The sequence below is a fragment of the Rhipicephalus microplus genome, unplaced genomic scaffold, assembly GCF_043290135.1.
Source record: "Rhipicephalus microplus isolate Deutch F79 unplaced genomic scaffold, USDA_Rmic scaffold_23, whole genome shotgun sequence".
Taxonomy (NCBI): Eukaryota; Metazoa; Arthropoda; class Arachnida; order Ixodida; family Ixodidae; genus Rhipicephalus; species Rhipicephalus microplus.
This window is the reverse complement of record NW_027464596.1, coordinates 4,511,508-4,528,905: the sequence shown is the minus strand read 5'-3', so window position 1 is coordinate 4,528,905 and position 17,398 is coordinate 4,511,508. Positions and strand designations below refer to the sequence as shown.

Below are 17,398 nucleotides of genomic sequence, written 5' to 3'. Positions count from 1 at the left end.
TACTATTGTGGGAAACATGGGATCGTTACCAATAAAAAATAAAGGGTGAGGCGGTATGTGGCATTTGTATAGCTTTGAGAAGTGACGCAGTATTTCTGGTTCAAGGTACGGGCACATAGTTAAGGGGGGACGCGCCCTTTGAAAACCGAAAAATCGCGAAAAAGTCGATTTTTTGAAAACCACATACTCGGGCAGTATGACTCATAAACTGCCTCTACTGTAAATATCAATGTCTAATTCATCGGGAAAGTACGTCAAATAAATTTTATAACATGCCGCGGCAGCAGGCAAGCGGCGAGCGAGCGCCAAAAATACCCCAACTTCGCGCGCTCGCCATTTCCCAACCGCTCGGCCGATCGCCGCCATCTTGATGTTGTTTTGCTCGTGAATTCTTGCGCTTTTTTTTTTTTTCGCCACCCGCGGCAGTGGCGGTGGCACTCCGAGGCGGGAGTCGCTCACGATTGGGGGGCTCGCGGAAGCTTTCGAATGTCCCGCTGCCTGGATGCGAAGCCGCGATTGGACAAAGCGCGCGCCTCTCAAGGGAATGGGGAAACGCGCGGCTCCTATTGGCTGCTGCGCGCGATGACGTAGCTGCTTCTCCAGCATGCGCCGGCTCGTCGTCTGCACCGGCGCTTGCAATGCCGGCGCTCTTTGTGTGCCCCGTTTGCCATCATTCCGATCGGTCGTCACACGTGCTCCTCTATCTTTCACCGTCTTCAGGAGACGATCTTCTACCGTCTTCACGAGACGATCTTCTACCGTCTTTACGAGACAATCACTACCGTCCTCACGAGACGATCTTCCGCCGTGTTCACGGGACGCGGATTGTTGCGCTGACGGTCACGATGGGCATTTCGAAGTTCAAGACTCGGCACGCGTTTGGTTCAAGAAAGCGTCAGCTGAAGCTCGTACGCATGACGAAGCTCACCTGCACGCCCACGCGCGGCGACAGTTGCACCGATGCTTCCGCTTCATCTTTTCAAGACGATTGCGTCGGCGCTTCTAGCGACGAGACTTCTACACCATCGGCACAAGGATCCGTCATGACGAGTGAGGCTGGTGTTTCGTGCTCAAGTGCGCCTGGTGTGTCGCACTCGCCAACCGCATTGATTCCAGCCCCGAACAGTGAGACCGCGTCGTCGACTGTGCACTTCCAAACACGTTTTCGGACGTGCGAGGAGTTGGCGACGGCGGAGAGAGAACGTGCTGCTGTGCAACGAAAGCTTGGCGCTATGCCAGCGACCGAGAGGAAGTTTTAAGCGATGATGCCTGAACCCGAAGCTGCCACCGCTACGACTGAAGGCGAGAGATATTTCCTCGTGCAAGGGGATGCCCTTAGCGACATGCTGTCCAAGACCCCGTGCCCGCGCTGCCTCGCGACCGGGATGAAAGTTCAAGGAGGCACCCAGCTTGGACTTGCCACGAAGCTTGAGCTGGTATGTCCACATTGTGGAATAGTTTCAAGTTCGTGGAGCTCTGCTCGTCAGAACGAGTCAAGGGCCTTCGACGTGAATATAAGAGCCATTACGGCCATGAAACAAATAGGGAAGGGACAGACAGCCCTCAACGACTTTTGGGCAACTATGAATGTTTCCCACCGTGGCCTGCACCACAGAACTTTCCAGAGGCACCTGAAGCAATTCAGAGAACCACAGCAACAGACCCTGGATAAATTCTATGAAGAATCGGCTTCTGCTGTGAAAAAGGTGTACAAGGAGATGGACCCATCTTTCTGCAAGGACATTACAGTGAACTATGATGGCACGTGGCATAAGCGCGGACATACATCTCACATTGGAGTTGGTGCAATTATCGAGTATCACACAGGCCTCATCTTGGATGCTGTAGTTTTATCGAATCAGTGTCTCGGCTGCCAGGTAGGACCGAAGCCTGAAGACGAGGGCTATGCAAGCTGGTTGAAGCACCATGTGTGCCAAAAAAACACTGATGCCAAGTCTGGGAGGATGGAGGTTGAAGCAGCTGTAACTCTGTTCTCACGTTCACTGTCCAAGCATAACCTCCGGTATACAACCATTGTATCTGATGGGGACAGCGCCACATTCTCTGCCCTTCAACAAGACAATGTTTATGGGCTAGTCCCTATTGTGAAAGAAGAATGCTTGAACCATGTCCGGAAGAGGATGGGCACGGCCCTACGTAATCTTGTGCAGAAAAGCGAACAGGCTCTGGGAGGGAAGGGCAGATTGACAAAAGCCCTTATTGATAAACTCACAGACTATTATGGCTGGGCACTGCGGAACAATTCAAACAATGTGGCTGCAATGCAGCGTGCAGTGATGGCGTCATATTATCACGTCACCTCAACTGACGAGGATCCTCACCATGACTTGTGCCCGGAAGGTGCAGACTCGTGGTGCCGTCATAATGCCTGCAAGGGGAATGGCGTGCCACCTCCAAAGCACAAATACAATCTTCCGGGCTACGTTGCAGAAGCGCTGCTGCCAGTCTACCAGCGCCTTTCGCAGGCTTCTCTACTGCAACCCTGCCTGGGAGCAAAGACGCAAAATGCATCGGAGTCATTCCATTCTGTCCTATGGTCCTTGATGCCCAAGGAGCAACATGCATCATTGATTGCTGTCGAGACAGCACTCCATGATGCAGTTTTGCGGTATAATGCCGGCTGCTACAGGGCCACCCAAGAGTTGTCGTCATCAGTGAAACTCACACCTGGCCACCTAACCATTCAACGAGCTGCGGAGAAAGACTCTCTGCGTCTGAGAAAGGCTCAGAAACGGATGAATGAGAAGCAGGAAAAGCGGCAAAGAAAAAGAGAGCGTAAGGACACATCTAGCTACTCTGCAGGATCATTTTAGACCATAATAAATGTTTGAAACTTTCGAAGTCAATTTTCTCAGAATGACTTTTTTGGCCAGTGAGGCTGCTTAGTCAGGTGATCTCTCTGGAACTGCTGGTCTGATTTCTATCAGGTTTTTTTTTATTATGCACCTTAATAAATTGCCCAGGGCAAGACAAGCCCGCTTTTTCAATTTATTGTGTCTGTGATTTGTAATAATTAACTAAAACTTCCTTGATGAGAGCCAAATTGTGAACACTAAATTCAGTGCTCTGCTAACATTTTTTGGCAAGGAAATTTAAAAAAAGGGCTCTGTCTTGCCCTAAAGCACCTATCCAGGAATCATCATAGTGAATTTCACAGTGCTAGCACATTTTTCAAATTCTCCAGACCCTGACTAAGGGACCCATGTGGACTACCCTGATAAATGGCTGTAACTTGGGAACCAGTGAACATAACTGCATGAAACTTTGTGGTTATTCAAATGGCTTTGCTATTAGTGTACCCTGAAAATTTCATTAAGATATCTCAACAAACAAAAAAGTTGCCCTTCAAAGGTAGCCTCCCCCCTTAAAATGTGAACGACAGATAGCACTTCACCACATTTTTCACAACGCGGTGCAGAAGAGTTGCTTAAAAGGTGCGAGTGTGTTGCATGTGTATGACCGATCCGGAGTCTGCACAGTGCAACCTCTTGATGCCTGTTACGTTTTTCAAGAGCATATCTACCTACTCTTGGCTTTACTGTGTGAAATTTTTTTTTAATTGCTGCTTTCCATTCCTCTTGCCATTGCCTACGCATTCGGTTTCTGGTTAGCGGCCTTAAGTACTCATACGAGGTGATGACTACGTCTACTGTTGGGCGGAGTGCAGCGGACTTTGCAAATCGGTCTACTGCCTCATTGCCAGCTATGTTGCAGTGTCCCGGAATCGAGCATATCGCGATTTTAAGCTTGGATCTGTAGGCCGACATGAGGCAGTTTAGAGGGGTATTAGTAACTGGATTTTTATGTGTCTTTGCGTAAGACAATGCAGTCACTGCACTGAGGGAATCGGTGTATATGATGGAGGCTGGTTCTTTCTTCTTTAAGATGTGCCTTATAGCTAGCAGTATGCCATAGCACTCAGCAGTAAATATGCTGGTATGTTCATTCATTGTTGCAGATTCAGAGTATGCTGAGCCATATGCAGCACATGCGACGGCCGAGGACTCGGAAGCATCACTGTAGTACTCAGCACACCTGTATTTTGCCTGCAAGTACATAAAATGCTGATCGATTACAACTGGGAGGCCATGCTTTCCTACCTCTAAGAATGACAAGTCACAATTGATAGCCTGCTTTTCCCATGGTGCCACAGTGTCCTTAAGGACACTGTGGCACCATGGAAGTTGAAGATTGGAGATGGGTATATGCAGATTTTCAAAGTGTGAGGCCACTCTGATGGGATACGTTGGCGTAGCTGATGGTCGCCTCAGAAACAGGTGGGTGTTTGATGTATCCTGCAATAGCTCGCGGGATGGGTGGTCGACATGGGAGAGCACCTTGGTTGCATACTTGATGCTTGTGAACTGCCGTCGTCGTTCTAATGACCACCGATCTGTCACAACATACAGGCTGGCTGTTGGGCTGGTTCGGAAAGCACCACTAGCCAGACGAAGCTCATGGTGATGCACTGGGTCGAGCATCTTAAGTGCGGACCTCGACATTGATTCGTATACAACCAAGCCATAATCAACATGTGAGAGCACTACACTACTGAGAAGGTTTAATAGACAGTCACGATCTGTACGCCATGACTGATCCGAGAGAATCTTGGGCAAGTTCGAGGCTTTCAAGCATTTCAGTCGCAGCTGTTCGATGTGTGGGACAAAGCTGAGCTTTTCATTCATCACAACACCTAGAAATTTATGATCCTTCTTAGTAGCAATGGTGTGTCCATTCATTGAAATGTTGGGGGGTGGCCTTATGCCACGTAGTTTTGAAAAGAGTAGACAAACAGTCTTGTCACAGTTGAATTTAAAAGCATTTTTGTCGGCCAAGCTTGAGAGCTTACTTACTGCCAACTGAATCTGACGTTCGCAGATGGCTAGGTTGCACGATTTGAAGCTGATCTGAATGTCATCCACATATACAGAGTAGGAGATTGTTTTAGGCAGTATAGTGCTTATGGAGTTCATTTTTACGATGAATAGTGTGCAACTAAGAACGCCACCTTGGGGGACATCATTTTCCTGCATGAACCACTTTGAAAGGACATTTCCAACACGAACCACGAACGTACGTTCAGAGAGGTAGCTTTGAATTGTATTCAGCATGTTCCCTGACACTCCAAGAGATTGCAAGTCACAGAGAATTCCATAACACCATGTCGTGTCATAAGCCTTCTTCAAATCGAAAAATACAGAAAGGCAGTGTTGTTTGTGAATGAAGGCATCCCTGACATAGGATTCGAATGCTACCAGTTGGTCAGTTGTCGACCGGCCAGACCTGAATCCAGCTTGATGACGATCAAGGAGGCCATTGTATTCAAAGTAATACATAAGGCGGCGATTCACCATTTTATTCGAACACCTTGCCCAAACAGCTGGTCAGCGCTATAGGCTTGTAACTAGCAGCAAGTGTGGCTTCTTTTCCTTGTTTAAGGATGGGTATGATAACTGCCTTTTTCCAGGTCATGGGCAGACGTCCAGAAGACCATACATTGTTGAAAAGGATGAGGAGGATGTCAAGCGTTTCTTCGTGTAGGTGTTTCAGCATGCCGTAAGTAATCCTGTCCGAGCCTGCTGCTGTGCTGCCGCACTTTGCCAGTGCTGCCTTTAATTCACCTATAGTAAGGGGGGCATTGTACCCTCCTGCCGATGGCCTGTCATCACGAATAGGTTTACGTTCCTCGGCAAATTTATATCGCCTAAAGGAGTCTGTATAATGTGCTGAGCTGAAAATATACTCGAAGTGTTGGCCTAAGGCATCTGCCTGGTGTTCCAGTGTATCACCAGCAGTACTAACAAGGGGCATCGGATGAGTGCTGTGCCCTTGGAGTGCTCTTACTTTGTTATAAACCTTATGTGCGTCAGTGTAAGAGTTCACCGATGAGAGGAAGGATTGCCAGCTCTGTCGTTTAGACTCTTGTCGGACACGTCTACCGTTTACTTTTGCACGCTTGAATTTCATCAGGTTGTCAGCTGTAAGATACCTGCGAAATTTCAACCAAGCTTTGTTTTGGTTCTCACGAGCTTTTTTGCACTCCGCATTCCACCAGGGCCGCCGTTTGTTTCGTGTCTTGTCAGATGTCTGTGGGATCGATTGCTCTGCGGCCTGTATGATATGAAGTACGACCAATGCTTCACAGTCATCAATGTCTAGGTTTTCAATAGAAGAACGCCTGTAAGTTTTCAGGATTTTATCCAGTCAGCACCCCGTTGTCTAAACCTGAATATATTTGTAGTCGTCTTACTTGTACTTCCTGTGTGTTTTAGATAGACAGGAAAATGATCACTTCAGTGGAAGTTATGAATAACAGCCCACACTGTGGTTGCCATGAGTGAAGGAGAGCCGATAGCAAGATCAATGGCTGTGTATGAGTTGCACGCTGCGTTGAAGTATGTTGGTTCTTTTTTGTTTAATTTACAGGAGCCGGAGTACAAGAGGAAGTTTCTGTTTAGGGAGCCTCGAGAATCTGTTCTTCTGCATCCCCATAGGGGGTTGTGCACACTAATATCTCCAACCAGGAGGAATGGTTGCGACAGCTGGTCGACGAGAGTTTCAAACTCTTTAGTAGACAGGTCTGGAGGGATATACAATGAGCACACAGTTGTCATTCGTCCAAAGATAAAGGTTCGCATTGCCACTGCCTCTAAGTCAGAAACCAGAGGGAGGCTTTGAGACGGGAGTGCTTTGTGCACCACGATAGCGACACCGCCGGATGAATGGGCATTGCCATGCCTGTCCTTTCGGTATACCCCATATCTTCTTAGAAAGTTAGTGTGTGTTGAGTTTAGGTGTGTCTCTTGCAGGCAAAGTATGTTAGGTTGGTGTTGCGCAAGTATTTCATAAATGTCATCCAGGTTCTTCGGTAGACCTCGGCAGTTGCAGTAGGTGATACTCTCGGCAGCCATTTTTAAGAGTGAAGAAAGGAAGGAGGGTTATTCAGACTTTGCCACATTTGTCAGGTGCCTTGACTGGAGGGTGTTTCTTCCCTCTGAGGCGTTCTATTGGGCTCCGCTTCCCTAGGAGGGATTCCGTGAGCATTGGAGATGCTGAGAACGACGTTGTCACATTTATTGCCCCCTGTGGACACTCGGAGGCTGATGGGGGTTTCTCAAGAGGGACAGGTGCCCTCTCAGTTGTCTGTGTCGTTCCTGAAGTCTCATGGAGGTTGACCTGCGGGATTCGGATTGTCTGTGTTGTCTCTGAGGTCTCATGAAGGTTGGCCTGCGGGACTTCGAACATCGGTGCAGCCTGCGGCTGCTTGGTGGGGGGCCCGAGATGTGCACGCATCAGCAAAGCTGTACTGCGTGCCCACCGTTGCTAGACGCCGCCTGGCCCCCCGGCGCGCTGCATCAGCGTACAATCTTACGGAGAAGAGTGAGACCTTCTTCCGGGCTTCAGAGAATGTGATGTTTTCCATTACTTTTATCTGGATGACTTCCTTTTCTTTTTTGAAAATTTTACATGTCCGCGAGTATGCTGCGTGCAGCCCGTGACAGTTAGGGCACTCTGTTTGCGTGAAAGTACAGCTCTCGGTTGGGTGCTCATGATCACCACATTTTGCACACGTTTGTTTCTGTGACAGGTGTTCGACCCATGTCTGTATTTCTGGCATTTGTAGCACCTTCTAGGGTTTGGTACGTAGGGGTGGACTTTGCAGTGGAGGAACGCAGCTTTCACGTATTCGGGCAGGATAGAGCGGTTAAATGTTAGTACTATATGAGGCATCACCACTTCATTGTTTCGCCTGATGGTTATCCGACGGATGGCGACCATGCCTTGCTCTCGAAAGCCTTCAAGGAGGTCAGCTTTGATTTCTCGCATCAGATCACGTTGTGAAATGACGCCTTGAACAGTGTTAAGACTGCGGTGGGGAGTGATGGACACATCCAGGTGGGCAAACTGCTTCTGTTTCAGGAGAGTGTTTGCGTGCTGTTTCTGGCTTACTTCAACAAGAAGATCACCGGATGACAGTTTCTTTGCGTCGTAATTTTTGCCTATTAGGGTAGCAAGGGTTCTAGCTATCAGGAAAACTGACAGTCCTGCAACAGAGACGTTATCTGCCAGAGAGTGTATGACTAGAAACGTGGGAAGTGGCCACAATCGCTTCCGGTTCATTTGGAGCTATCATCGGTGCGGTTCCTTTTCAAGGAACGATCATTGAGAAGGGGGAAAGATTTTGCCATGTGGAGCATTTGATATTCGGCGGCGATGGTGACCACCCACCACCGAGCCCAACAGGGGGGCGCTACAAGGTAGAACACTTGAAGGCGCCATTCATACATCGCCGCTATAACCAGATACAACTACCCAAGGTTGGGTAACTACACAAGGTTAACCCTTGCCGCCAGGAAGTTTAGAAGTAAACGGAAGATAGGCGGTGACAGGATAGATAAAAAAGTAAGAGATAAAGACAAAGATGTAGAGGAGAGATATAGAAAAAGGCAACTGCCAATTTCCCCTGGGCGGTCAGCTCAGAGGTGCCGTCTACGTGAAGCCAGGGCCAAAGGGGTGTGTTGCCTCTGCCTGGGGGCCTTATAGGTCTAATCACCCGGCATCGGCTCAACCCCTGGGATCCCCATTTCCCTGGACACGGCAAAGCCACGCACAACTAGGCCTGGGAGGGAGCCGGTCCATGGTGTCGCTACACACCAAACGCCTACTTGCGCAGACGCCCCTGCGGAGGCTTGGTCATTGTAAGCTTGCTTTCCCACACTGTGTGTTGCAATAAAACTTACTGATAATTTTGACGGCAGTGCCGTCGTTGACTTACGCAGTAAGCTCTGCATGGTGCCCTAAACATTGATGGGCCCTCTGCTGTACGATCTCTGTGACCTGTGCTGAAAAGTATCGTTAGATACCCACATTGACAGGGTGAAATGGCTCACAAGTTCTTTTTCATGATTTCCATTGCTTGAAGTTGACCCTGAAATTTTATTCAAACAAGGTCAAAATTGCTCTATCAAGATCTAATTTCCAAGAATGTGAATAGGCAAAAAGTGCTTGCAACCTTTTGGAAACTTCTTGAATGAGTCCCACTTGCAGGCAAAAAAGTTCTTCTTTCAGGTTAAGTTTAGGCTTTTATAGTGAAGAGTTTTAAAGTGTTTTCATCCAACTGTGACATAATTTAGTTGACAAATGCTCACCCGAGCGCTTCTTTCGCCGCAGAGAGTCTGTGTCGCTCTGTGCTGTCTGGATGGTGATGATGCACTCGGAGATGTACTTGACGTACAGCTGGCTGGACAGGAAGGACTTGAGGTGGTTCTTCTCAAGGTGCTGCAGGAGCACCAGGACAGGCTTGTCGAAGCACGAGGGCAGCGGCCCCTCCTCTCGGCAGATGTTCTGCTCCACTTCCAGCCGCACCGCATCACTGAAGCCCAGAGGACTGGTCGCCTGCAGCGAGAAGTACCTGCACAGAAACAGAGTCACCTTCGAATTATTGGTAGATACAAAGTTTCACCATTTTGCAGCACACTGCAGCCCCCATTCTGAGTAGAATGAACCTTCCTCCATCTTGTTTCGCTGAACCAAGTGTTGACAGTAACAATCTTCCCCTGTAGATGGTATTGCAAGGCCAGTGACTTACAATATTGCAAATATCTGACATGCATACAGAAGCAAAATTCTGGTTTATAAATGTCATGCACTGCTGCCCTATGTACAAGATCAAGTGAGATTCTAACCTCTGTAAGCTGAGCTACATTATATTTCCAATTCGCTTTCACTTCAAATTAGTGGGGTTGGTATGGTATGGAAAATGTTATTAAAGTCCTGAGGATCAGTCTAGGACTGATGCTGGCTGCTCCCACGTCGGGACAGAGAGGCTAAGCCCCTCTGCTGCCACACAGGCCCTCTGGACAGGCCTGAGTTGGTCCGCCAGCGCGTCACTGTGCAGCATTCGTTGCCACCACTCTTCACCATGAGAAGCCACACCGGCCATTGCCGAGCAGCGCCAGAGCAAGTTTTCAAAATTGTGCAAGCCCCCACACTTACTATAATAAATCGAAATCCCGCAGTCCGGGTTAACTTTATTCATGACGACCGGGTTGGGGTACGTCCACGTCTGCAGAAGTCCTAATGTAACCGCCTGTGGCCTGTTGAGTCTAGAATGTGGCAAGGGGAATTCCCTGCGCTCTAAGTAATAATGTTTGGTTATATCGTACGTCAATAGCTGGTCCCTAAACTCCGGAGCGGGAGATTCAGCCGCCTCAGGGATTGCATGGCACATTAAGCCTCGTGCCACCCTGTGCGCCACCTTGTTGAGGTTACGTGGGGCTCCTTACACTGACTCCATGTGCGTCGGAAACCAAATAATGGTATGTGGAGTGATGTCCTTACCCTGCAGCAGTCTGTAAGCCGGTTCTCTAATAACTCCCCCCAAGAAGGCTTTAATTGCAGAGTGTTAAGGGTAGAGAAGTTGATGGCAGGAACGGTGGATTTCTCTGTAGGGTAGCTGGCACCCCGCCGTTGTCCGCATAGCTGATCTTCGCCAATGAGGAGACGCGTTCGTAAGATAGAACGAAATATTTATTTACATTATTGAAGAAGGAAAGGAACTGTACAGAGATCCAGAGATCCCGCAATATGTACACAGAGGTTCAGCTCATGATTCCGAACAAGATTCCGCTTACATGATTCAACTCACATGATTCAGCACGATTACGCTCTATTTACAAAAATGCTTCGACTTTTATAGCCCACCGCCACCGCCGTCCGAAGGAGGTGCTGATCACTCTTGCCACACAGCAGGGGACGAAGTCTTAAGAGTCCACCCACCAGAAAGGGTGCAGATTTTGCGCCACTCGGCTGGGCGAAACGGTCCAATGATAACAGGAACGCACCACACAAACAGGCACCTGGCCCGCGCCTTGAAGGCACCGCAGGGCGAGGAGGTATAGTCTGGAGAGGGAAAGTTGCACTCCTCTGGGGAGATGGCCGCTAACTCGACGGTCAACAGCGGTCCACGCTACTTTCAGCTTCAGGCAGTCCCAACGCCCAATTCCGGTGAACGGTCTCTTCGACGCGCTCCCACGCTTCCGGGCGGTCGGTGCGCCGAGATGGCCTCACGTAGTTGACAAAAGCCGAGTCCTAAGGAGGCCGGCCACCGTGGCGCCGTTCCTCCGCTGTACGAGCCCGTTCAACGAAAGGCTTGCCTCGTGAAGCTTCCGTTGGGACCAGACTGTTTCCTGGAACATCTACCGGACAGCGTCTTGCAGACTGGTTGCCGATGGGGTTGAAAGCCTCCCCAGTAGGCCGGCTTACGCACAAGGGCGTCTGCCCAGACGAATTGCCGGGCCAAGTGTAACAAGAGCGAGAGTCACTAAATACTAAAACTCTTTCCGAATCAATGAGTGCTAGGGCAATAGCTACCTGCTCAGCGACCCCCGGATCTTTCGTATAAATGGAAGCGGCATTTCGAACGCGCCCTTTCTCATCTATCACCACCAGCGAGTAAGCATCTTTCCCGTTAATTCATGCTGTGTCAACAAACGCAGACTCTCCCTCCTGATCCTTTGACTCGCGCAACAAAGCCCTAGCTGTCACCATTCGCCTCCCAACATTATGCATAGGGTGCACATTTCGCGGAGACAGGCGAACCATGATATTAGCCCTGATGTTCATGGTTAACTCGTATAGGCGCCCACCACCACGATTCGCCACCGATTCTCCTATTGACTGTAAGATATACCTACCAGCTGGTGTACCCAGCAACCGCTCTCTCTGTGCTATACGCTGAGCCTCGGCAATTTCATCAAGACTATTATGCAAACCCAGCCGCAACAACATATCATTTGATGTACTCACAGGAAAACCAAGCGCCGCCTAAATGGCCTTTCTAATTAAAGCTTCCAATTTGTCTTTCTCCCCTTTTTTCCAATTTATCATAGCAGCTACGCATGAAAAATGGCACAAAATAAATGCGTAAACCAAGCGCATCACATCTTCTTCTCCCAATCCTCTATGCCTGTCAGAGATCCTTCGGATAAGTCTTATGACCTCCTGTGTCTTTTTGGTAATACGCTGAATAGTTATATTATACAATTCGTTTGCTTGAATTACAAAACCAAAGACCCTAAGAGCATCTAATTTTGGTACCCATGACCCATTGCTAGTACGAACTGTGATGCAAGTGTCAACTTCCGTTACCCAATTCTTCGGCCTACGACCTAACTTCTTCGATTTGAAGGTCAACAACCCTGACTTTTCAGAGGAGCACTTGAGTCCCATACGAGCCAAACAGTTTTCCATAAGTGTTATCACCTCCTGCAGCCTAGCCTCAAGCTCTCCGTCACTACCACAGACACTCCATACTGTGACGTTGTCCGCGTAGATAGTATAGCCAATACCCTCAACAGCGTCCAGTACGTTAGCTAGCTTTGACATCGCCAGATTGAACAACATTGGCGAGAGTACGGATCCTTGTGGTGTACCACTACAACCCTATTTGAAGACCGAAGACTTGATCTCCCCCAACCTGAGACATGTCCTTCTATCCTCAAGAAAAGCCTTAACAAAGAGAAAAAGCCGTTGCCCTAGATTCAAGTCTGACAGCACCAGTAAAATGAAGGAGTATCGAATATTGTCGAAAGCTTTTTCCACATCAAGTCCAAGTAGTACCTTAGTATCCCTTGTCTGCCGATCAAGTAGGTAATGCTTAATCCTAAGCATGGCATCTTGAGTCGAGAGGCCAAGACGAAAACCTATCATCGAGTGCGAAAAGACCCCATTGTCCTCAACATAACGAGTTAACCTATTTAAAATGACATGCCCAGCGACTTTCCCCAAACACGATGTTAGCGAAATCGGTCTGAGATATTCCAGCCCTACGCTCTTGCCTAGTTTTGGTATGAGAAGAGTAGTCTCAAGTTTCCACTCTTCTGGGAAAGATCCATCCTTCCATCGGCTAATTATCTCCCGCGTAAGGAACTCAATAGGCCCCTCGTCTAAATTCCTTAACATTTTATTAGAAATGCCATCCCGCCCTGATGCCGATCGACTATTAAGATCCTGCAATGCCATCCTTATATCACTTTCAGTAAATTCCTTATCCATAAATATATTCTCATCCCCACTATATTCCAAACGGACGTCAGATGTATTCTGGCAGGTTTGCAGTGGAAGGTATCTCTCAGCCAAATTCTTCAGCACCTTTTCCTCTGATGAGTTTCGGCAGGCCTCATGAACCAGCTTACCTATCACCGTCCTCTGATTAGACTTGAAATTGATCTCATCCAGTAAATGTCTGAGTAAATTCCAGGTGCCCCCCCTTTTAATACCACCATCCACAGAATTGCATACTTCATCAAATTGCTGCTTGCACAATACCCGACAGTGGTCTTCAATTTCTTCATTAACCATCGCTATACACTTTCTAAGCCTTCTTTTCAAACGCTGACCCTTCCATCTCGCCAACAGTGACTGCTTCGTTTCCAACAAGTATGCCAGACGAATATCCATTTGATTTGTGTCTATAGCTCCTTAGTGGTTGCCTCAACGTCACTCTTGAGCTGACTAGTTCACTGTTCCAAGGTCAACTCATTCCCCTTCGTTTCTCTGTCCTCTCCGTTTACTAAATGCATTCCAGTCAACAAGCTTAAATGTTCGCTCCTTTTTAGGAGCCACCTCTGAAGTAATCATAAGTATGTAATGATCGCTGCCAAAACCTATACAGTCGAGCCCACATATAACGGCCCCACTTAAAACAAACTTTCGCTTAAAACGAACTATATCCGCGTGACCGTGAAAATATACATTGGTTCAATGGCACAAAATCGCACTTACAACGAACGTCTCCGAGCGCCGCTGATCGGTAACAGTGAACGGAGTCACCGGTCTGCCGACTTTCCGGGGACACCAATTTCGACCACCGATCAGGCATCGCAGAGGTGCCCATACATTCTTATTGTTAAACGCCGACCCTGCCTCCACGCCCGTGTAGTTGCCGCTCTCCCCGACCGCTTTTTGTTATGCTACCCTCCGTCCTTTGTCCCTTTGCTACTCTGAGCACCCCTCATCAACAGACGAGGCCCGTGTTTTCACAATGCCACCGATCTTTCGAAGACCAGTCGGCCATCTACCCTGTTTTTGATCGCTGGTACTGTCGTTGGCGTCGCCGGCCTGGAGTGGCCAGACCATTTGCCAACATCGTAGCCACCGACTGTATCCGATAGTCTACGTCTTGTTCACGCGCGTACGCTATTGCACCAACTCTGATAATTTGGGATTCGTTTCGTGTTTAGGACTTGTTTTCGCTCACTTCGCACTCAGCTCAGCATGCCTTCCGCGCGCGTGCGGAAGCGCGAAAACGGCTGTTATTTTGCGTGGAACGAATCGCGAAATATCGAAGTTCGTGAGGCCACGCAAACTCGCCGGTGCAAAAAAATGATTTTTGACCACGGCCGCCGATTCTTCGAACACAGCCGCGCGCACAGATTCAGGCGGCCATGCACTCTTTCCAAGTTTTTCTACGTGCGAGTTTCGCAGACCTCAAGCAAGCTACCCAACCTGCCTCCTTCCCGTGTGTTTTGGTTTTCAAGGTTGCCCTCCCGCCGCATCCTCTCCTCTCTTTATCGCAACTCCTTGCCCTTCCCTCGCAAGTCTGCTCTCTTCTCTTGATAACAACCCCTTCGCCCGTCTCCACCGCTCCGCCACGCCCGCCACGCTGGCTCGAATTAGTTTCGTTTTCTGACAGGATACGGGCCCAGAGCTGTTCCATGCGTTCTGGCATGTGTGTCGCGTGTACGCGACTTGCTCGCTCTTGGTGTGCGTGTGTTTTCATGATGGCCGACGGGAGGACTAGCACGCCTTTTCCTGCCGCTCAACAAAACGTCCAAAGTGTGACCGTTTGGCTTGAGCGTAATCCGTGTGTTAGGTGCCATGTTGCGGAGTCCTTGCTCATAGCTGTTGACCACCTGGCAGCTAACTTGCCGCTTCGGGCATCCCTGTATTCAGCTGTGGAGATGGTGAATACATTGTGGGCGGCGGTGACGGCTACATGCGCGCGAAACTGTTTTCGCGAGGCCGACTTCGTTGACGTCGGGCCCGATGCCGAGCCTGAAGATTTTCAACTGCGTCGGTGATTTGTGGCCGCGTGTCGTCGACTCCGACCTGGTAGAGCGGGTGGGACATCTGTTGCGATGGTTTAATTACAGCCGATGATGATGCAGACACTGCAGAACCGTGCACGGATTGGGGCATTGTGAATGAAGTGCGTAGCTAGAGCGATTTGGAGGAATTGGATTACGAGAACGACAAAACTTTGGAGCCATTGCCTCATGCAGTAATGCCACGGGCCTCGGCGAACGATCACCCTGCCGTTTTAAATGTACTCGAGCCCGCCCTTATCGCTTTTGTTCTTCGAAACACATGCATCATGGACTTTTTGGGGAAAAAAAGTTTGTGTATTCACTCGCAATTCTTTTAAAAAGCTGTGTTTCATTTACTACGAACTTCGGGACACAGTGAACGGATGCCGCGTCACGCTCAGGTTCGTTATAAGCTGGCTCGACTTATTTGAATTTGACCATGACGAATCCGCCACCCAACGAACAAAAGTAAGATCTGGTGTCAAATCTCTATATGTCACCGTGCCGCAACGAGTGGGATACGAAGAGATAAATTTAAGTCTAGGGCCTGTTGCCATAGTTTCTCGCCTTTGGTTGTGCTATAGACATATTTCCACACATGATAGGGCGCATGAAGTCCCCTCTAATACGCAATGATACATCCTTAGCGAGATTGGCTGCCTTGCTCAAGAGAGCTTTGAAACTCTGTTTCGTGTCACTGGGGCTGCTGCACAAGTTAAGCAGGTAAACACTCCTCTGACTTGCTCCTTGCCGACCTAAAATCACCTCGACCATTATATAATCAATCCTGCAATCCACCATGTGAAGATCATGCCTAACATACCCCAACCTTCTGCTGTAAGTGCTGCGAGCCGCCTGCCCTTTTCACTATCTTTAACCTCCGCTTTGAAACCGGTCAAGGTTACGTTGGATGTCAGAGTTTCCTGCAACATGATAATCTGAGGTTTCACATTGCCCGTTCTAACAAACTGCTGCAGGGACGCCTTCTTATGATTGAATCCCGTACGATTCCACTGCAAAATACTAAATGAACTAAATTAATGGGGTTGCACTATAGCACTTTTCTATTCTACATTAGTTTCTAACCAACCATTTTTGTTTAATGTGTCTCACTCAAGAAAGCCAAAGTGCTAAATAATGCAAAGAATATAATGTGTAAATTAAAAATTTCTCACAACTGTTAAAATTAAGAATTATTCTGCATTACCCAAATTTTGAACTAGCATTAAGAAGGCATTGCATATGTTGGCTATCATACACTCAGATCTCGGTAAGCTGTCTCAAAGCTAGCAATCAAAATTTCAACCTAGAGTTTTACCTTAAGACCCTAGTCTGAATGAAGCACAGTGTAACAAGAGAGACTTTGCCTTAACTAGTAATATGTGGATTCATTTCAGACAATACAAAGTCCACCTAATTCGATATTCACAAGTGTATTCGCCCGCATTATTAGACAGCTCCACCTTAGAGCCTGCAACCTAGCGTAGCAGAGCACAACAAGTAGTCTGTCGGAACTCACTTGTCGTAGATGACCATGGCATCGTCCTGGGCCTGAGTCGGGTTGTAGCTTCCCTTGGCCAACAGTTGGTTCTTAAAGTTATCCGCCATGAGCAGAAAGTCCACCAGGTGTCGGCTCTGCTCCTGCTCCATAAACTGAACAACCGAGCGCAACAATCAACAGAACATTGGGACCAGCGAGTGCACAGTGTGAAAGCCCACCTGCGCTGCACTTCACTATAGGCATTGCACAAATATATCTTCAGAACACGTAAAAGCTGGGTAAGTTCAAGTATGTTCATGACTTATCAGACCAACAGCTAGATAAATACATATGAAAAGACAATGATAACTGCTTGTAGAGCAGCCGCTGCAATTGTGCATACTAAATAGAATGCTTTGTCTGCAACAACAGCCAATGTATTCACGTATGTTTCTTGACAACACATTGCCTCAGAACTGCTCGTGTATGTATTGAGCTGAATGCATTTAACAGTCTACCAAAGTAATACAGAGCAATTTGCTGAACTTAGCACATTTCTCAACCGATTTAATGCATGGTTGTGATCCATTGTGGAGGACCCCTTTATGAAACCAGCTTGGTCTCTAGGTTGATTTAAGCCATGCACTTCTCTTGTCCTATCCAAAATTCAAGCAAGCTTGCTTACAAGTATACTAATGTTTTAAAAATTTATTGAGCGACTACATTGTGCACATGGAATGTCCAACACTACTAAATCTACAGAACACATTGTTTCTTTTGCGAATACACTGTATTGTAAAGAGGTGTT

The 17,398-nt window shown here is 48.1% G+C and overlaps 2 protein-coding genes across 3 annotated transcripts in view; one reads left to right on the top strand and one right to left on the bottom strand.

Moving 5' to 3' along the window:
- The window catches only part of LOC119169457 (A-kinase anchoring protein pkaap), a 91,420-nt gene that overhangs the window by 19,131 nt on the left and 54,891 nt on the right, over window positions 1-17,398 (bottom strand). For both annotated transcript variants that reach the window (XM_037420523.2, XM_037420527.2), the window contains exons 7-8: window positions 16,630-16,763; window positions 9,171-9,433 (exon numbers count right to left, since the gene is read on the bottom strand). In XM_037420523.2, the coding sequence (XP_037276420.2) occupies window positions 9,171-9,433; window positions 16,630-16,763 (397 nt within the window). The remainder of the gene's footprint in view (window positions 1-9,170; window positions 9,434-16,629; window positions 16,764-17,398) is intronic.
- On the top strand, window positions 1,126-2,834 carry LOC142786361 (uncharacterized). Its single transcript, XM_075884013.1, has one exon. The coding sequence runs from the start codon at window positions 1,263-1,265 to the stop codon at window positions 2,832-2,834; it is 1,572 nt and encodes a 523-aa protein (XP_075740128.1). The 5' UTR covers window positions 1,126-1,262.